The sequence below is a fragment of the Notamacropus eugenii genome, chromosome 1 (genome assembly GCF_028372415.1).
Source record: "Notamacropus eugenii isolate mMacEug1 chromosome 1, mMacEug1.pri_v2, whole genome shotgun sequence".
In the NCBI taxonomy this organism is placed as follows: domain Eukaryota; kingdom Metazoa; phylum Chordata; class Mammalia; order Diprotodontia; family Macropodidae; genus Notamacropus; species Notamacropus eugenii.
Window position 1 is genome coordinate 530,175,520 of NC_092872.1, and position 22,079 is coordinate 530,197,598.

General features: G+C 41.0%; 1 protein-coding gene across 4 annotated transcripts in view; it reads left to right on the forward strand.

Annotated features, from left to right (window-relative positions):
* The window catches only part of PLB1 (phospholipase B1), a 227,650-nt gene that overhangs the window by 119,338 nt on the left and 86,233 nt on the right, over positions 1 to 22,079 (forward strand). For all 4 annotated transcript variants that reach the window (XM_072634072.1, XM_072634073.1, XM_072634074.1 and 1 more), the window contains 11 exons: positions 1,604 to 1,684; positions 4,317 to 4,382; positions 6,073 to 6,173; positions 7,910 to 7,991; positions 9,411 to 9,515; positions 9,607 to 9,702; positions 11,145 to 11,216; positions 13,487 to 13,594; positions 14,166 to 14,226; positions 17,249 to 17,307; positions 18,529 to 18,602. In XM_072634072.1, the coding sequence (XP_072490173.1) occupies positions 1,604 to 1,684; positions 4,317 to 4,382; positions 6,073 to 6,173; positions 7,910 to 7,991; positions 9,411 to 9,515; positions 9,607 to 9,702; positions 11,145 to 11,216; positions 13,487 to 13,594; positions 14,166 to 14,226; positions 17,249 to 17,307; positions 18,529 to 18,602 (905 nt within the window). The remainder of the gene's footprint in view (positions 1 to 1,603; positions 1,685 to 4,316; positions 4,383 to 6,072; positions 6,174 to 7,909; positions 7,992 to 9,410; positions 9,516 to 9,606; positions 9,703 to 11,144; positions 11,217 to 13,486; positions 13,595 to 14,165; positions 14,227 to 17,248; positions 17,308 to 18,528; positions 18,603 to 22,079) is intronic.

The following is a 22,079-nucleotide window of genomic DNA, read 5'->3' on the forward strand; positions in this document are numbered from 1 at the left end:
CTTCCTTCCCCGGACTCCCTTAAGGTTGAAGAATCCTTTCACACTATCTCTACTGGTTGTAATCTCTTGCCAAATCATACCACTCCCATCATGAGTAATCCTTACCACACCTTTAATCCTGGCTAGGCTCCATGAACAGTGAGTCTGGATGGGCAGCTGCATTCATGTTAAGGCATGTGTCAGTGCTATAGGGAGTGTGCTCCACCTGGGTGATTTGGCTGCCCTGAGCTAGGCTGTAGCCTATTTAATGGGTATAGCTGATTAGTATCACCTGCAGGGCCAGTGGTCTGTGCCTAATACACCTGGCCCAGCCAGCACTGCCAAGCCTTTAATGCCTACTGGTTTCTTTCCTGCATATAATATGGCTTCAAATCCTCACTCTGCCACTTGATACCTTCCTAATGTTGGCTGAGATGTCTTCCACACATGTGTTAGTATCATCCAACATTCCATAACAGATAGGATCACAGAGAGAGCTTTGTCTAGTAATTATCAGTGTTAACGTCATCAACTGAGGCCTCACCCAGGGAGGTAGATGCTCACCAAAGGAGTTTGTCAGTGTGATGGAAGGTATCCTGTATGGAGGATGGTCCTCCCACATATATTTCTGTTTTCAAAGGCAATTATGTTGAGTACAATAAGATTTTGCCCACTATGGGGTCTTCTCAATGAGATCCAGATATTCAAAAAAGATGTACATAGCCATTGAGACGGGAGAGGCAAAGAGTTGACAGATGCACATTGTTCAAATTATGGTACATGTTTGGAGGGTCAAGTCACTGAAGTAGTCCATCAATCTATACAAATGGACATTAAGATGGCCTGGAACTGAAAGGAACAAGATTGATTTGGATCCCACTTGGGCCATGATATATGGTTTTAAGTGATACCTAACTGCTTGCTGCTACAAAAGTCCATCTTTTTAACACTAACATTCTGTGGTAGTAAACATCTGAAAATTATGGAGCCAGCCCAGCCTTAGAAAGAAAATAATTGCAAGTGTCTGAAAAGGGAAAAAGAAGATTCATGGTGGGTTTAAATATAGTTATGGAGTATGATTTAAAAGGATGACCTGTGCATACAAAGTAGCATAAAAGAAGTAAGAAGGCTATGTATGAATGGAAAGTGGAGGGAGCCAGTCTTGAGATGAGATTGAGAGATAATAGATGAGCAGAATATTTTACTGGTAACTATGCTAGGCCGCTAGGTGGCACAGTGGATAGAGTGTGAGGCACAGCTGATTTCAAGTCCTGCCTCTAACACTTACTATTTGTGTGGTCCTGGGCAAGTCACTCTAAATCCATGATCCCACAAAAGTGAGCCCCAGATAGATTTGGGTGACTTGGCACAGGTGATGAAGGGAATAAAGGAGTAGTTTCAGGATTTAAATTCAGGCTTTGTGCCTTTTTTGTAGCTATGCGATTGCATGGCCCTTATTAGTGTATTTTTAATCCATTTTTAACTTTATTGCCATCCTTAAGGTGGTGGTTTCTTGCTTTCTACTGAGATTTATCGTTTCTGAAAGCTCCTCTGTTCCCCATTTCATCTTTTACTATAAGTTGTGTTTCTGTCTTTTGCTCATTTGCTTTAAAAATCGTTTCAGAGGATCAGTTTCCAAGAGGACTGGAAAGTAATAACCCTCTTTATAGGAGGAAATGATCTCTGTGATTCCTGCAGTGACATGGTAAGTCTGTGGTCTCCAAGGTAGGACTTTGCACTAATATTCCACTCTCTGGGAAGGGGTATCCATAGCCTCTGATGGGTAAATTCATGGAATAGCCCTGTTAGCATCTGAATAATACAGGGCTCATTGCAGCTCACTCAGCTTGTCAGGTATATGAATCCAATGGTTGCCTCCTAGCATTGCTATTAATTAGGAAATAGGAAGGTCATTCACCTCTATGGAGATAAAGCAGAAAGAGACATCATGGTTTGGATTTTATTACTTTTTATCATGGCAGTTTGATCATATCTTGCTGGAAAACAAGATAAAATTTTGGTGATCACAGGAAAGCCATCCTTTCTTTATTAATGACCATAAACAGACAAGGGATTCACTCTCTGGCATTCTGTGTTCATTGTGCCCTCTCCACCCTTGTGCTGCCATTTGAGATAGCATATCAATTGAGAATCACAGAATCTCACAGTCAGAAGGGTTGGGCTTAGAGGTCATCTGCTCTAAAGCCTCCCCTCTTACCCCCGCCATGTAGGGATCTCCTCCCTCTACAATCTCCCTTAGAGGGGCTCATCCTGTTCTTGAATACTTCTAGTGGCAGATAGTTTAGTACCTCACAGGTCCTCTTGATTCATTTGTCATTATTTCTTTTTTATTGAAGGAAAATTGCTTCCTTATAACCTCAGCCATCAGTTCCAGCTATGCCCTCTGGCACACCATAGAGGTTAGGGTACTAGACTCAGAATTGGGAAGAACTAGATTTAAATTACACTTATTGCCTATGTGTGGCTGTGGACAAAGTCCCTTAACCTTTCCCAGCCTCAGTTTCTCAAACTGTAAAATGTAAATGTTCTCTGTAATATCTGTATCCCAGGCTTATTGAGAGATTCAAATGAGATAGTGACACAGGGTATCTCAAAAGTCTTATTGTAATTCTAAGCCAAGAAAGCTTAAAATGACTCTAAATTTTGTGTACATTTCCTGACTCCAACTCCAAGAGCTTTCAGCTCTGTGTTCAAGTCACATCTCTGACACGTACTTGCTGGGTGATCCTAGGCAAGTCTCTTGATGTCTCAGGGGTCTAGGGATGATAAGTTGCAAAGAAGGTCCTGATCCACCTTGGTAGAGGAAGTTTCCTCATCCAAGAGTTCCCTATATCAATGAAAGCATGGGTCTAGTCCCTTTCCGTATGTGTTATTATTGGGGCAACTGGGTATCCCAGTGGATAGAGCACCAGGTTTAAAGGCAGGAGAATCTGAGTTCAAATCTGGCCTCAGACACCTAGTAACTGTGTGACCCTGTGCAAGTCACTTTATCCTGTTTGCCTCAGTTTCTTCATCTGTAAAGTGAACTGCAAAAGGCAATGGCAAACCGCTCCAGTATCTTTGCCAAGAAAACCTCAGATGGGTCATGAAGAATTAGACACAACTGAACAACAAAGCATTATTATGTTACATTATACATTTCTCTTGTATACATCAATGAATAATCATTTATTAAGTACTTACCATGTTTCCAGTCACTGCTAGGCTCTGGGAATATAGATGCATACACAGAAAAATTTTAAGACTGGCAGTTATTATTATTAAATCTACTACTTCTTCCTGAAAATATTTGAGATATTTGAAGACAGCTTTCACATATATGTGTATGTATCAGAGTATGTACAGTTATATATAAGGATATATCCATATATGTCTGTTTGCTTGTTTACATGTATAATACACAAGTATCTACATGTATATATATATGCAAATGTGTATTGATCTTTTCTTCAGACATTTTTCCATCATGCCTGATTCTTCCTGAGCCTATTTGGGATTTTCTTGCCAAAGATACTAAAGTAGTTTGCCATGTCCTTCTCCAGCTCATTTTACAGATGAGGGAACTGAGGCAAAGAGTATTAAGTAACTTGCCCAGTTACTTGCCCAAGTAACTTACTCACACAGCTAGTAAGTGTTTGAAGCCGAATTTGAACTTGGAAAGAGGAGCCTTCCTGATTCCAACTCCAGTGCACCACCATAGATATGCATATATGTTATTCAGTTGTGTCTGACTCTTCATTACCCCAAACTGGGGTTTTCTTGGCAAAGATTTCCCGTTTCTTCAGCTCATTTTACAGCTGAGTTCATATACATGTATGTGTGTTCTCTAGACTAAATTACACTTATTCCAGTCATTCCTGTGACATCCTTTTGAGATCCCTCACCATCTGGTCTGCCCTCTTCTGGCTGTAACTTTGCTTCCCTTGGCTTGAAAGACCTGTTATCAGTCACTACTAGAAGGTTGTACAACAGATTGCATGTAGTTCAAGTGCACATATATTACCTGAAAGACCCTAGTCTTCTTTTCCTCTTCTGTTAGCATAGCAAGAGAACTTGCTTAAGGGATGAGCTACTTGACACCTTGAGGTCAGAGGGCAGGTGACTTTCAATGGGGGAGAAATTGTAGAATGTTGACAAGCCCTGCAGTCATAATCAGGGTTGGAGGGTTTGAAAATGGTGTCCATGCTAACCTGTACTTGTGTGACAATTGTACTCAGAACCTGGGTTACAGGAAAGAAGGGAACCCTAGAAAGAAAGGAAGATATTAAAAACATGTGGCTGTATCCAAAGAATTAAGAAGTTTCTTATTTCCACAGGTTCGCTATTCTCCTCAGAACTTCACAGGTAATATTGGGAAGGCTCTGGACATCCTCCATGAAGAGGTATAGAATCCACGTTTTATATCCTCTAAGAATCTCTGCCTTTCCTCTCTTGGTCAATAGCTGCCCAACATACCAGCTCCTATAATATACTACAATGGAAAGAAAGTTGACTTTGGGAGCAAAACACCTGGGTTCTATTCCAGAATTCTAGTCTACCATTCCTAAGTGACTTGGGCCAGTCATCTCATGTCTTTGAGCCTCAGTTTTCTAGCATAGGCCCTTATTACCTCTTGCCTCGACTGTTGCTATAGGCTGCTGTTTGGTATTCCTAATACAGGTCTCTTGCCACAGGTGATCTCCCTAAAGCACAGGTCTGACCATGTCATCCCCCTACTCAATAAACTCAGTGGTTCCTTATTGCCTCTGGGACCAAAGACAAAACCCTCCATTTGGTTTCCAAAGCCCGTCATAACTTCCCTATCCCCTACCACTTTAGTCTAATTACTTTACACACACTCCTAGATACAGTGACACTGACTGGCCTCTTTTCTGTTTCTAGAATCAGATACTCCCATCTCCTGACTCCAGGCCTTTTCTTTGACTGTCTCCCATGCCTGGAATGCTCTTGCTCCTCATTTCCATCTTTTGGCTTCCTTGAAATCCCAGCTAAAATCCCTCCCTCTTCAGGAAGCAATCCCAATCCTTCCTAATTCTAGCACTTCCCTCTTTTGATTATTTTTAATTTATCTTATAAATAATTTCCCTGTCCATAGCTTTTTGCATGTCGTTTTAAGAGCAAGGATTGTCTTTCTTTGTATCCCTAGTACTTAGCACTATATGTCTGGCACATAGTAGGAGCTTCATAAATTTTTATTGACTGAGTGACTGAACATTAGTAAAATGAGAAGGAGGGACCAGGAAACTCTCGTGTTTCATTGTAACTTGATTCTATTTTGCCCCAGGGCTTGAGTAGTTTTTAAACAGCAGCAATCACACCTCTGATAAACTTCACTGGCCACAAAATTGCCTCTTAGCATCCTTAAACCATTGCCACCAATGACGACCTCAAAGTGCTACCAAACTTTTTCTCCTGGGAGACAAAACTAATGACTGTCACAGAGTCACTGAGGATAAAGGGAGGGAAGCAGAGAGAAGGATAGAAGCAGTAGGTTCAGGATGGTTAAAGGTCATTGGCCTCTGTAAAATGAGAGGCCCTTCCAAGTCAAGCCAAACCTCCAATATCTTGATATAGCTCCTCAGGGATACATAGCTCCTCAGGGTCCTTGTGCATCTGACTCAAGAGGCTTACGTTTGAACCCTAGCCCTCATACTTACTGGCTGTGTCACCATGGACAAGTCTTTTGAACTTCTCTAAGCCTCAGTTTCTTCATCTGTGAAATGGGAATAGTACTTACACTCCCTATCTCATCATCTTGTTGTGATATCGTAGAGGCAGCTAGGTGGTATAGTGATAAGAGAGCAGGACCTAGAACCAGGAAGCCCTGTTTCTATCCTGCTTTAAATACTTAGTAGTTATAGGTCCTTGGATAAGTCACAAAACCATTCCTTCTGTTTTCTCAGGTCTGTTATGAGGATAACAGTAGCTTCTACCTCACAGGATTACTGTGAAGATCAAATCAGCTAGTATATTTGAAGTGCATTATAAACCTTAAATCTGTATATATATGTTATTTCTATTATTGTCACATGAACATGCATCATCATCATCACTTTTCTACCCATGGGGCAGGTTCCTCGAGCCTTTGTGAATCTAGTAACTATCCTAACAATTAGCACCCTGAGGGAGCTGTATCAGGAGGAGCAAGTCTACTGTCCAAGGCTGATACTCAGGTATGAAACACTTTCTTCAAAGACTAGGGCTGTAAGAGATTCAGCCCCATGAGGAAAAGTGGCCTTGATTATTTAGAAAGTCCAATCAAATAACCTGAATGTTGATGATGAAGGTAGTCCTGAGGCAGCTTCCCCCCACCTTTTTTTTAAGCTGAAAGAAGATTTGGGAAAGGGGGAAATAGAATAACCAGGAGTGCCTAAAACAAATATCCAAGGTGCTAGTCCCAGGAATGAACAATTGTAGCTATCTTCATCCCATTTCTACTATGATTGATACTAAGACAGCTGCTCCACATTCAATCAAGAATGATTTTAGTGCCCAACATGGGATGTTCAAGGAGGACTGTCACCTCTGGTGTGAGGGCCCCTGAACCCACTTCAGGATTGCTCATCCACCTGGCACTCAACTCTCACCTGTGACTCCAAGAAGCTTTAAACATGCACAGCATCAACCCCTAAGCAAACCTTCTCAGTAGATGGGCTAAACCACGTTGAGGGTAACTGGCAGTGAATTAGGGGCATGTCTACCCCAAGCATGTGTAGACTTTCCCCAGTTGAATGGATGGATAGATGAGAGAAATTTGCTCCAATGGCCATGAAGGTGGCTGAAGGAGGTACTATGGAATTCTTAGAGCTTAGACATCAAAGATGCCAAGGTCATCCACTGCATCCTATGTCAATCACCATGACTTTTGTCTTTCCCTTGGACTTTAATGACTCAGGAACAGTGAGAGAGGCTGCTTCACTTAAATCCAGTTCATGTGCAAGTCAAGACATCACCTCATGATGTCATTATCCTCTTTAAAAAGGATAAATTACATTCAATGCCCACAAAATGCCGGGCACTATGCTAGGAAGCTGGAGATAAAGAGGTAACAGCCTCCCCCCAAAAAAGAAACCCTGCCCTCAAGGAGCTTACCCTCTAATACAAAACATATGCAAAGAAAACAACACAAAGCATTAGAACCCATGGGAGAGTAAGCTTGATTGTCAGCCCATGGTGGAAGGACCCAGTGAAGGCTCAGCCCCCTTCTAGCCTTCATCAATGTCCGTTCTCCATTACATTGAAGCTGCAGTGGTGGCTAGCTCAGCTGGTTAAAAACAACAACAAACCTGAAGACTGAACTCTCCACAGGCAGTGGGAAGCAGTCATTTGGGCTTTTCCTAGGATTGGAGAGGATCCTTTGAAGTCATTATTTCCATTTCTATTCTGAATTCAAACCATGCTAATCCTGCTTGCCAGTCTTTTCTCACAATTGGCATTACAAATGTTTAGAATAATTGAGACCATAACCCTCATAGATGGGAAGTCCTCCCTAGTATCTAATCAAAATCTCTTCCATTCCTTACTGGAAATAGGGGTTGAGGGCACATATCTGGTCATCATTGTTCATACAGTAACCTTTTCAGTCCTTACAAGTTGTTAAGTTCTCAACAACCTCAGACCTCCTCTGTGAAGTATTCCCTCCAATCATTCTTTCTGTCTCCTATCCTCTCTAGGTACTGTGTTGCCCAAAGCTTTTGATATTTTCTTAACCTCCCATTCCAGAGCCAAGTACAGAAACACCTCTTGTCCCTGTTTCCCCTAACACACAAACTCAAATTGATTTCTTTCCTGAACCCCTGTGCCCTGGTTGGCTGAGCTTGAAGTGAAGACTTCTGCCTCCCCTGCAGCCATACAAATTCTAAGTGATGGGCTGGGTGGGGTGGGGGCTTCTCTGCATTCTCACCTGCAGGTCCCTGTGCCCTTGTGTGCTACAGTCTGAAGATAATTCCACAGAACTCGCCACTCTCATTGAGTTGAATAAACAATACCAGGTAAGATGAAAGGGAGACATGTTGGCTTAAGGGATTTAATGTGAAGGAATCTGCCAATATTCAACTCTTCTCAAAGAGCCCTTTTAATGCTCAAGGAAATTTGACTTTGGCTCAGGAGGTAAATACTGCTGACTAGTGTGCTGTTTGGATTTATAGTTCATTGATTCTAAGAGCTAGAAGGCATCTTGGTGCACTCCGTCCTAACCCCTTAGTTTTTACAGCAGCTAAAGTGGAGGATAAGATAGAAGTAGTGACTTGCCAACAGTTCAAGGCAAAACTGGGACCAGACCCTGGGATCTTCCTGCCCCTTTCAGGGATCTGTCCCACTACCTGGTCCTAATATGCCTTTGGACAGTGTACATATCAGTTGCTGACATTTGAGATTCCTATGCAAAAAAGGAATGTTGAAGCCTGCCTCAATCTCAGCATCACAGGCTCAATGAGTTAAATCTTGAAAGGCCCATAGAGGGAAAATTATCATCCCAAGGTTGCAACCTTGGGAAGTGGCAAACCTGGAATCTGAAGAATACTGGTCCTAGGATTCTACATCTAAGAATTTCTGTTCATTGGAAAGAAATATTTCCAGCCACCCATGTGAGTGAGTGCTGGGGATATTCTGTACCAGTGAAGGATAGAAGGAACATGGATTAAGGAAATTAATAGATAATACAAAAAAACTATGCTGATAGCCCACCTGCTCTCATACTAAGTCTTTCATCAGAGCACTTAGAGTTCAAATTCAGCCTCAGACACTTATTAGATGTGTGATGCTCAGCAAGTCCCTTATCCCTGATTGCCTCAAAAAAAAAAAAAAAGGTAGGCTGTGATACCTAATCACTCCCTTTTTTATACACATTTATATGATAAGGGATTCAGGACAGAAGTAGGAGGCACAGACAATTCCCATACTAGGTAAATGGGCCCTGAATAGTTGAAATTTAAGGGCATGTAGGTGGTACCCTGGGTAGAGTGCTGGACCTGGAGTCAGGAACACCTGAGTTCAAATCCAGCCTTAGACACTAACTAGTGACCCTGGGCAAGTCACTGAACCCCCCTTTGCCTCAGTTTCCTCATCTATAAAATTAGCTGAAAAAGGAAATGACAAAGTAGTCCAGTATCTTTGCCAGGATGACTCCAAATAGGGTCACATAGAATCAGACATGATTGAACAAGTGTTCACCTATTTTTTTCTTGGTTGATTCCTTGACCACTGGGTTGTGTGTTTTAGCGTTCAAGTTTTCTGATTCTATTTTTTTTTTTCAGGCAAAACAAAGGAAATATGGGGGGTAGCTTACTGCCCAACCAGAGGGTTGTGCCCAGGGGAATCTGGGAAAATCCCTTCTGGTTCTTGTTTTAGTATTAGTTTTTTTTCTCTCTCTCCCTTTCTTTCCCCCACCGCCCCCCCCCCCCCCCCTTTAGGAAGCAACTCACCAACTGATTGACAGTGGGAGATATGATACTAAGGAAGATTTCACAGTGGTTTTGCAGCCATTTTTGGAGCATGTGCCTATGCCAAAGACCCCGGTAAAGAAAAAGAACTCCAGATGATTCTTTTTATCTCTACTGAGCCTGGTCACATGATTTCCCTGACCTTCCATCTTCTTTCTGTGACTAGGAGGGGTTGCCCGACAATTCTTTCTTTGCCCCGGATTGTTTCCATTTTCATAGGAAGACCCATGCACGTGCAGCCAGGGCCCTCTGGAACAACATGGTAAGATGGAACAGCTTTCCTCTAATGAGAACAGTCTTTCAGCCTACCTTGAAGGCTCATCATCTGTGGCCTGGAAGTCACAGAGATAAGCACAGGCAATAAATCCATGGAATGATTCAATTTCTTTGCTACCCACCTACTCTCTCCAGCCCACACACAATTCACATTCCTGACCTTTTTGCCCCAATTACTTCTATATTTAGTTAGGCTGAAAAAATTCACTGCATAGATACAGGATGAGAGAGATGTGACTAGACAGCAGTTGGTATGAAAAAGATCTCAGAGTTTTTGCCAGGAGGACATTGGGGCCAGTTTGAATTGGCCAGTGAGAACCCATTAGTAAATTTTCAATGGAAGAATTTATGGGTCAGAAATCACCTTGACTTATTGGTTATTTTAAAAATTGTCTTTTGTTAAGAACCGATGGAAAAAATATTAATAGTACATATTAAATATTGAAGTGTATCATGCATACATTTCTCCCCCCAAAAGCTGGTTGTTAAACATTTACCAGCTCCCCCCTGGTTTTAGTAGCCTATGAGATCCATGAGACAACCATTACATGGCAGGAAAAAAAAAGTATTGCAATCTTAGACTATATCAATAAAGGTATAGTAGGATATGGAATGAGGCAGGTGATAGACCTGTCTTACTCTCCCTGGTCAGACAGACCACATCTATAGCATGATGCCCTATTCTGGGAAGGACATTGACAAAGTCCTGTTCATTCAGAGGAGGGTGACTGGGATGGTGAGAAGGCTGTAGATGATGCCTTAAAGAATTCTTTTGGAAATTAGAATATAAGCTTCGGGAGGGGAGACATCATTTTGATTTTGTCTTTGTATCCTAATCATGTAGCCCAGTACCTGGCAGAGAATAGGTAATACATGTTTGTTGATTTTTTAAAAAATCTTTATTTTAAGGGACAGGCCTAGGGGTGGGGATAAACACAGTAGGAAATGTTGGCAACATTAAAAAAAATATTTAAGTTTGTTGATTAATTGTCATAGACAGTGTTTAGTACATGCATGTTGACTGACTGATCAGTTGAAGGAACTGTAGGTATTCAACCTGGAAAAAGTAGATTTTTATGAAAGAAAACAGAAGAGATATTCTCAAGTATTTGAAAGAATATTATCTCAAAGATAATAGTAAACTTAGTTTGCTTGGTCCCAGAAGACAAAGCTGGAAAATGATCAGGAGATTTCATTCCTACCATTTAAGAGTTCGTCAAAAAGACAGGTTTCAAATAGTAATGATTTCCCCTTCACTAGAGGTCTTCAAGCAGAGGCTGAATGCCCCTTGATTCTGTTGCAGAGGCCATTCATCTTGATATATAGCTTGGATTAGAATACCTCATAAGGTCTGTTTTGCCAGCTCTGAGCATTTGTGATTCTAGGATTTCTATTTCTCTTAATCTTCTCAACTATTTCTTCATTTAGCTGGAGCCAGTTGGAGAGAAGACTAATTTGGTTCTGCTTGAAAACATTACCGATCTAATTTGCCCTAGTCAGGTAATATGCGTTTATGGAATTTTGTCTCTCTCGACTTAGATGTTAATTGGGCAGCTTGGACCACCATGCTGCATTCCATAAGTATCCCTTTAGGTCCCCCACCACTTCGTGTCCCATAGCCCCTTGGATAACCTCCAAGGTCCCAACTTGAAGACACTATGAAACTCTGGTTCAGTCGATCTCAAGCACAAAGATTATTCACCTAACTCTCTCAGCACTATAGCAGATAGCAGAGAATATCTTGGCAACTTTTTAAAATAGATTGCCAGACTCTATTTGTATGTTATGGGCATGGGTATGCCAGGATGATCTCAGGTCAGTTATTGACTCTCATGCCCAGGTGGGAATGAGTGCTAACCACAGGTTGTAAATTATTGGGTGGGGGAGGCTCAGTTCAATAAGACAGGGACAGGGACAGGGACCTTGAGCTCAATGATAATTCTCCAGATGGAATCTGGTCTTATGAACTAGTGAGAGGATTGTGATTATAGGAGTATGTCCAAGTGTGGGTCCCTATCTTACAGAGCACCAAAGGAAGTTGACTAAGTTGTTGAAGCCAGCTTCCTCCTCTGCTGTGGCATCTTCTATAGCCACATACTAAATGGTTGATTGATATTCCTGCAATGCCTTCCAGCTCAGTCAACACCTTAAAAAATTAACTCAGACTATTCACTGGAAGCTCAAATACTGAAACTGAACCTTAAATACTTTATTTAGCCACATAATGAGAAGACAGGACTCATTGGAAAAGACCCTGATGTTGGGAAAGATGGAAGGCAAAAGGAAAAGGGAATGGGGGAGAATGAAGTTCCCTGTTGTCTCCAGCCCCCTATGTGCCCCTAACACCACTCTGAGAAATATCATTCTATTAATATTGCACTCACATGGGGCATAGTAATGGGTTTCATCTGGGTACTGGGAAAAAATGCCTAGGTTGCCCAGGAAGATAGAGGCTCCCTATTGCCTTCTGAATAAGTGTCACATTCCTCAGCTCAGTATTCAGAACTCTACAAAACTTGGCACCTCACACATTTCTAGCTTTTTCTCATATCAATTTACTCTGTGTTCTTGCCAATCTGACCTATTTGTCTTCCCTCATTCATGTCCTATGGTGTTTTGTTCATGCTCTAACCAAAGCTTGAAATGTCCTCTCTTGAATTCCTAACCATCCTTCAAAGCCCAACACAAATGTCCCATCCTTTAGTAAACTCTCCATGTTCCCTCCCAGTCTAGTTTCTCAGGCTCTTAAAATAAGGACCTTTCTCTTTCAAATCCCATCTGACACTTTGCTTGTGCATCTGTATATGTCATATATTTTATCTCCTAGTTATCTCCATATGTGTGCATATACCTAAGATTAGCACCAGACGGGAAGGTCAATGAAAATAGAGAGTGTCTTCTTCATTCTATGCTTCCTCCATTGTCTAGGAAAATCCTTGCATGTGATAAATACTTTTATTGTCATTGATGTTACTAATTATATGATTTAGGTCTCCATTTCCTCATCAGTAAAATGAAGATGAATAAGACTTTTGTACTCTCCTTAGGATTGTTATAAACATCAAAGTGAAATAATCCATTTAAGGAGTTCTGTCAGTGTCAAAGGACCATCTAATACATGTGGACTATTGAGAATCTGTCAATGACAGGAACATGCAGATGGTAATAGTGACAACATTAGCAGTAGGAGTCATAGCTGCACTTGGAGTGGTAGGAATCTTGTAGAAGCTTCTGATAGGAATAGTGTTAGCTATAGTAACTGTAGTTGTACATGCAGTAGAAAAGTATAATAGCAGTAGTAGTGACACAATATTAAACACCAGGGCTAGGAAGGGCAGGAATGGTACCTCTGACCAAAAAATAACAATATTAAAACAGTAATTGTATAAGTAATGACAGTAGAAGTGAGCATAGTAACACGAAGCAGTATTAGTAGCAATAGCAGCCATAATAGTAAAGTGTAAGTAATGAAAGTAGCAATAGCCCCAAAGACTGTAATAGCAGAAGTAGCAATAAAAACATTAGACAGTCATTTAACAGTGGGAGGCGACAACGGGAGCAAGAACAGTAAATAGTATTGGCAAAAGTGTCATTCGAAATAATAGTAGTAGCAAGAGGTGTAATAGTAACAATGTAGGTATTGAAGAATGATTCTAAATCTATGCTCAAACCTTCAAGAGCTCTGCAAAGGGCCGTTCTTATGGGGTGGAAGGGCAATTTCAAAGCACTCAGAGGCCAGCCACTGTAGGCTGTTCAATCTCTTTTTACAGGATCAGCCCTACTTTCGAACCTACAAGAACAGCAATTACACCTATCCAACCATGTCTACAGGAACCACAGCAGCATCCCCCACAACGGCAGCCAGCCGCCCCGATCTGGTATTGCTTTTTTGTTTTTATTTGGTTTAGAAAGCAAGTACAGTAGTGATTACCTCCAGTCTTCTTCTCTCTATGACTTGTAAATGACATGTGAATGGTTTTTACTAGAATTATTACAGTCATTATCCACTTACCCATTCTTTGGAAAAACCAACAACATATTCTCCCTTGATCTCAGAGGAACTGAGTTTGTATCTAGGATTTGGCATTTATTACCTGTGTGACCTCAGGCAAGTCATTTGATCTTTCTGGGCCCTGCTTTCTGTGTCTGAACTGAGAGGGTTGGCTGCCTTAAACGTGAAGGTACCTTCCAATTCTCAACTTGTGATCCCATGATCCTCCAGATAGAATAGAGAAGACATAAAACATGAGTAAAACCGGGAAGGATTTATCATCCCTTTTGCTCAGTACCACCAATCAAATCCTCCTTTAGTCAATACCAGAAGAACTAATAATCTTTTCCTTTCCAAAGATGGGTGGGAAGCTGTGTGTTGTGTTGGGCTGTGCTGGTCATGAGTCCTGATCCCTGCCTCTCTCCTCCATGTCATTCAACCCACTTTGTTCCCTTTAGAATTATGGGAGCCAACTGGAGTGTGATGACAGAACCCCTTCTACTTCTTTTCCTACTTCAGGTAAGTGCCTCAGGACAAATAGGGGCTTTTGAATACTTATTTCTTCAGTCTTCTTGGAGAAATTGTGCATGAATTACTGTTTAAATCTTTAAACCTGCATTAAGTTCCACTTCCTAGTTGCTTTTGCCAGCCTGGATCACTGAAGAGGACCTGAATGTTTGATAGACCCTCTCCCCTCCCCCCAACTAGTATTGCTCCTCCACCCATCTTCATGACTTTTAGGGCCCAGAGCAGTTGGTTCCATTCTTCTCAGCCTATTATCCTAAATAGGAGTAATCAAGAGGAATCCCTCATTGACCTGATCATATGAAGCACCTATTGCATGCCAGAGAGTGTTCTAAAAGCTTTACAAATCTTGCTCATTTGATCAGCAGAGTCAGTATCCATTGGGCACAAACTTGCTCTGGCAATAAATGTAGGGAGGGCATCCATACCAGGGAATCTACCTATCTAAAATAGTTATTGGTATCTTGAAAATAATAGTTTTGATTACTTTGCAGAAGTGTAGGATGGAAAGTATATGTCCATGGGGGGGGGGGGGGGTGTCTGTAAAGTCCTCAATCTCTTCAACAGAGAGTGATATGAACAGCAAAAGTATGGAATTTTAGAGCTGAAGGTGGGGGAGGGGGTTGGAGGTAATTTAGTTCACACACCTTGGTTTTTTTTCTTTTTTTAAAAAAAATTATTTTATTGACCTTTCACATTATTATCACTTCCTATTCTCCTCTTCTACCCCAGTAATAAATAAGAAAAGTCAAACATAAATAACTTATACACATTGGCCATAACTGAAAAATATATGCCCAGTCTGCACCTCTAATCCACCGCAGACTTCTGAAGTCATAACTGGCTGCTGCATTTCATCAGAATTCTCAAGTCTTTTCATATTGCTGTTCAATCCCTGAATTTTACAGAGGAGGAAACTGAGGCTTGGGGATGTGAAGTGATTTGACTGAGGCAATACAAGGGCCCAGGTAGTCTAAACACAAGCTCTTTGTTTTCCCCATCGCATCATCCTGCCTCCCGGGCAGCATTAACATTATTAAGTGACTGAAATCCAGAAATTAGTTTTAAGCATTCCACAAACCTTTTGATTTTATTAGAGACTGGCTAGTGTCCTCTTGACCTATGCATCTTTAATATTGCTCTCCAATTGAACATGTACCCCTACACACACATTCACACACACACTCACACACACACACACACACACACACACACACACACCACATAAGGCACCCCAAGGTCAAGCCCTATCCATCAAGAGTAGCAGTTTTGGTTTTAATTTTGACCACCCTGTTTCCCTAAGATCCCCCCCAGACATCCCTCTTCACTGCCTTTTTCTTTCAATGGCTACTGCTTATCTGCCTACCTTATCCTCAAACAGCTTCCATTGTTTCTTCCTATTGGCCATTTCCCCTGTTCATTCCATTATCCTTCCACTCCTTCACCAAGGGAAGGGTTGGATTGGACTCCCAAGTTCCAGGACCATCACTCATAGTTCAGGGTCCCTGTTCCAAGAGAAAGCCCTGACCATGTACCATGCAAACTAATCCACTGTGAGAATGTTGGAATTTAAATTCCCTGTTTTGATATGGTCACCCCTTCTAAGGCATTCCTTACATATTCCTAAAATTTTCTGGTTCGTAATTTCCAGAGTAGTGAGCCTTGTTCCACACAACTGTGCTAACAACAAGCATTTATGTATGCAGGAAAGAGGCATCATGAGTGTTAGGGAGGAACACTCATGTACTCACCGTGTCACCCTGAGGAAGTCACTCAACCTTTGTGTACCTAGGATTTATGAAGGCCACAGGGATGATTAGCTCCCTCTACCTCAGATATATTTCCTGATACTGACAAAATCACAGCTCCTTCACATGTACAAGACATTATGCTAGGCTTTGGGAGAAAAATCAGTTTGGATAAGACATGATCCTTCATTTCATGGAGCTATCCATCTAATAAACATTAGCACAAATACAGATGATAAAAACAGGCACAATATGATACAATAATGCATGTAAGGGATACAGAAGAAAGTTTCATGTGAGATTTTAGGTGGTAGGTCTTGAAAGGCATTATCATTTGAGCTGGACTTTTAAGGATGGGTAAAAATTTAATGATAACATGGCTAAAGGCAATAAGGTCTGGGGAGATTGATGTACTGAAGCTCTCAATGTCCTTTCTCATTTGGAGGAGTAAAAGGCGTAGATTTCTCCTTCCACTTCGAATTGTAGATCTAGATATAGGAAGGGCCTCAGAAGTCATCTAATCTAATCTACTTGTAAACTGAGATCCAGAGAGTTTAAGTGATTTACTCAAGGTCACACATGTATTAAGTGGCAAAGCTTGTATCCAAGTACACATCCTATAACTTTGGGGGGTGGGGGGCGGAGATTGAAGGTAGGGGGATAAAGTCTACGTCTGTGATTTCATCAGTGTGAGAAACTCTCACTTTGGAAATGTCCTCCACTGATACAGATCTGCAATCCTCTGTAACTTTCAGTTTTAGTGAATTACCTCAGGAGAATGAGAAGGTGCTTGACTTGCCCATGGTCCTATAACTAGTATGTGTCAGAAACAGGATGAGATGTCAGGTCATCCTGACTTCAACTCTTAAAGATTCTTCATCCATTTCCAAACCCAGTTCAGATGGAATCCTAAAGGGCTTTTCTTAATGATCAAGTCAGGTCTTCCTCCTGTACCCCTGCAGGTTCCCCTCCAGAGTCAGAAAGAAGTTGGCCATCCTCACATGTATTGACGCCATGTTAGTGCTGCTTATTCCTGAGAATTTCCATTTACATCTTTGGCTCAGTAGCATCGCCTCCTCCTTTTCACATACCTTACCTATACCCTTTCCATTCCTAGCCTCCCTTCATGTTCTTACTTGCCCACTGCCTCCAGAACAGCCCCAACACGCAGTCTGTGAGTGCTTCCCATCTCCTGTAAGCAAGCAAGGGCTAAATTCTGACTTCTCTTTCCTTCCAAAAGACTTACACTTGTCCACTTGCTTTTCCAGTACATGCTCTGAAGCCAGCAGACATTCAAGTTGTTGCAGCTGTGGGTGATTCTCTGACTGTAAGGAAAATTGTGCCTTTGGCAAGCTTTTGGGTAATAGGGTGGGATGAACAGGAATGCTTCCTAATAGCTTCAGCCAGCATTCTCCCATCTGCTAGTTCCTTTGATTTGCCACCAAGAAGGAGCCAGGTGGTGGCTGCTTCATAGTGAAGCTCCCATTATCTGAGAAAAGAAAGGCAATTTTTTCCCTTCCCAAAAGCACCCTCTGCTTCTGGCAAGACTCCCAAGTCTTAAAACATCATTACAGAGTGACGCAGAGAAAAAGAAGGGAGGTGACTAAACACCTAAGCCAAACCTCTCTGTTTACAGTGACTTAGTCTTGGAAGGGGCCTGCCTCCAAAGGGTGAATTCTTCTAGGACATAAAAAGCTTTGATGGTGAAGAAAATAATAAAAAAAGAATACTATATTGTGTTTTTATATCCCTGAACAGTTTTCACAATGATTTTACATTCACGATCTCATTTGATTTCCACAGCAACACCATTAATTAGGTAGTACAGGCATAGAGGGCTGGACTTTTAGTCAGGAAGACATGGGTTTTAATCCCACCTTGTACACTTGCTTTGTGAAACTGGGAAAGTCACTTCAATTCATTGGGCTCCATTCAATTTCCCCAACTAAAAAATGAGGAGATAATATCTATCCTGATGAGGCTTTGCGAGGTTCAAATGAGATATTCTTTTCTTTCTCAAATAAGATGTATGTGTTTATGGAAAACTTTATGAAGTTCAAAGCATTACATAAAAGCCAGTTATTATACCCATTTTAAGACGAAGAATTTGAGACATAAGGAGGTTAATGACTTGGCCCATACCCTGTCTGGTTAGCAGCAGAGATAAAACTAGCACCCATGTCCCTCAAGTACTAATCTGGTGTCTATGCACTATACCAAACTGCTCCCCCCAATAAATAACACCACCACAAAACTGACATTTATATGAGGCTTTGAGATTTGCAAAGCACTTCTTGTAATTTCATTTGAACCTCAACAACGAGCCCATATCTGTTGCTATTATTATCACTATTCTATACATCAGGAAACTGAGGCACTGAGCAATTAAATGATTTGGCCCAGGGTCACACAATAAGTGTTCCAAGACAGAATTTGGACCTAGATCTTCCTGACCCTAAGTCCATCACCCTTCACACTATGCTATGGTCTCAGTCCTCAATTTTCACTGGCTCACTGATTTTCTTCTGGTCTTGATATGTTTTTTAAGGCTGGAAATGGAATTGGCTCGAAACCAGATGATCTTTCTGATGTCACCACTCAATATCGGGGACTGTCATACAGGTAATACAAACTATGGATTTACTAGAGCTGGGGAATGTCCTTCTTACCACATACTGACAGAAATTGGGAAGGTGTAAGTCTAGTGGGGGGGAGACAAAAGTAAGCACCAAAGGAAAGAGACTGGTGACTGTTTTTTAAGGAAGAAAGAAAAGAAATAACCATGGTTCCCTGATTAGTCAAAGGATCAAATTGGAATTGTGTTTAATGATGCCTTTTGTTTTTAGATCACAGTATTGTCCTGAATGCCCTGCCTTGCAGCATTGAATCTTCCCTTGTAATGAAGAAAAAAAAGCTCAGCAACAATCTATAATAGGTCCCATGTCTCACAGTGGGTGGAGCTTTCTGCTCCTACAGTTCCCCACTTCTCTGTCAAGATCTTATTAATAACTTTAAGCTATTTATTTTTGTTTTAATTCTGCAGGAAAAGGAGTATTCTCTCCTGATTCCCAGGTCAGAAAAGCCAGCAATAAACTGATCACATCATTTATATTCTTATACAAATGCCTCTAGGTCTGGTATTTGTCAATTATAAATATCTGTTCATATATTGATTATAAATAGTCATTCAAATATATACAAATACACACCTAATCCCATGTACAAGCTTTACATTTTATTCATAGGGGCATAGTATTCAGAGCTGGAAAGACACTTAAACGATCATCTGTCTACCGAGTAGCATAGATTTGAATGCTGGGCATAGAATGAAGAGGGCCTGAGTTCAAATCCTGCCCCAGCCATTTGCTAATTGTATAATCGTGATTCAGTCAATTAATCTGTATGTGCTTCAGTTTGCTCCATTCTAAAATGAGGATTTTTTACTGAGAATAAAATGAGATAATACATATAAAACATTTTTAAAAGTCTTAAAGAGCTATACAAATATTAGCCACTATTGTTATTATCCAAATAGGGAAATAGGTCCATGACATTCACATATATAGTTAGTAGCAAGGCCAGGTTTTCAACACATGTCTTTTCACTTCAAATCCAGGGGTTTTCCCATTACCGCATCCATGAACCAGATCAAGATAGGGAATACATGTGTTTAGGTTTCTTCCTTTCCCAGGAAACTATTTATTTTCACCAAGATGCCAACAGAATAGATTTGAGTATCCCTCCTCAGTAACAAGATAAACAGTACTAAGATGTTGGAAAGTGGTCATAAAAGCCTTGGCAACACAAGGGCCTACTTGTCTCTCTCCTCTGCCTTTTCTTTCTGCCTATGTGAGTAACAGAGGTAATTCAAAAGAAACACTTTTTCCTCCTAAATCAAAAAAGAACTTTGGGGCTTGCTGTGATCATGCTTTTTAATTCTACCTGAGGAAGAGTTCCAAAGTAACAGGGGGGCAGGGGAAGGCTCTTCTGGAAGCTTCTGGCTTACAGGCTTCAGAACTCTCTCAGGAATGAGCAAGGGGTTAGTTCCCTGAGAGCCATAGCAGCTGAAACCACTGGATTTGATTCATGTCCCCATCCTAGAAGTCAGTTCTTATGGCAAGTTGCTACTAGAGACAAACGTGGAACTTCAAATGAATGCACAAACCCCTCAAATTCAGATTTTTTGGGGGGGTTCCTCTCATTGATGGTTCTGTCTAAAGAGTAGACATGATTGCCATCACAATAAGAAGAGAATGAGAAAAGCAATGATCTCAAACTAATACCAAACCAAGGAAGTCAGGAGCATGATAGCCCCTTTGCCCAGTCTTCACAAGGTAGTGATGTTACATCACAGTACTGAAAAGGAGAGAGGAAAACCCAAATGAATGAGCCCTACAAAGAGGTGAAGGAAAAGATAGAAATGGAAGTTTAGTCTGCCCATTCAGACTGCAAGAAGACTCCTTCCCAGGCTTCAGATGAGAAATCCAACTTTTTACAGAAAGTACTGTCCCAGAAGAGTTAACTTTTTAACCAATTCCCCATCTTTATCTGGGGATGAACCACTGATGGGTGGATGACTTGTCTTACCTAGCTAAGACTTCAGCTCCTAAAACCTTATCATTGATCTTCCATTGGCTCTTTCAACTCCTGTAATACATGAGCAGAAAGTTGAGGAGTTGACCTCCAGCGACATCATCCTGTCCCATTCAGTCATCCAGGGGCCCAAACGTGGCTGCACTCAGAGAGTGGCACTTAGGGAAACATGCACCTGGATTGGGTAAAAGTCACTTTCAGAAACAATCAGGAGCTTTTGCTTTGGAAATGATTGGGAAGCAGTAGTTTGAAAAGAGTAACCTACTCCCTTTGGGAACAGGAAGCCAAGAGCCAGCTAGTCTTAAGTTGATAGAAAGGAGAGATGTAGCCAGAATTCATGTTCAGTTGGTTATTATTGTGACCTTCAGAATACAATTTGGCTGTGAATATTCCTGCTGTGTTTGCTGCTTTGGAGAGGACCTCAGAATAACTACTGATCTGCCTTCAAAGGGTTAAATCATTTGGAAGTGGGTTGGGGGTCTTTATGACCTGGTCTTGCCTTCAATAGGAATAAATTGGTTGATCTGGGGTTGCTTTAATGCATCAAAATAAAAATCACCGTTTTGAAATTTTTTTCTGTCTCATTAATTCAAAATCTGAGCTTATGTCACTAAACTTTCAAGAATCTGAACCACCTTTTTTCTGTCTCCTTGCTTTCACATTTTACATATTTCAGGTACACAAGTTAAAGTATTCCAAATAACCATATTCATTTACATAATTTTCCTTCAATTTTCATGATCAATAAGGCAGAGGTGAGACTATTCCAAGCATACTGTAGGTCCTGGTCTCCCAGAACCATTGTCTTAGAATGAGGAAAACTTGCCTACATGGAATTGTTATGGAAACTTCTTGAGCATTAAGGGTATCTGTGGGCATAATGATATGTTTATAGGAGTAGGTAGGGCTATAATGGAAGGATGCAGAGGTATTTGTAGGAAGAAATGAAGAAAAATTGTATTTGTGTATATATTTAGATCCAATAAGTTTCAGTTTAGAGTCTTAACATCTTTGATTCAAAGAAGAAATTAGCAGCTAATATAAATTCCCTACCCTAAATTTTCTAGTGGTTGGAGGTTATTCAGAACCTCAAATAAATGCCCAAATACTATAAGCCAAGCTTGGCACCAACATCCCAGGGCTTGGCTCACATGCAACTTTCAATGGAAAACCTTTCTTTATCTCTAATTGCTAGTATGGCCTCTCTCTGGCTCTCTTCTACCCCCCTCCCCACTCCTTCCTTTGTCTCTCTCTCCTCCCCCTCCTCTCCCTGTCTCCTCAAATAGTCATGTATGTTCTTAATCTCTTTCCACATTGTATGTCCTCAGTAGACCACTTGAGGGCAGGGACTGTTAAATCAATAAACTGACAGTTTTTGAAGCGCATGCTATATTCTAGGAGCTAACAATAGGTAAAAACTAAACAGTTCTTGTCTTCAAGAAGCCTACATTCTATTTAGGGAAACATACTTACACAGAAGTAAATACCGAATATGTAAAAATAAAA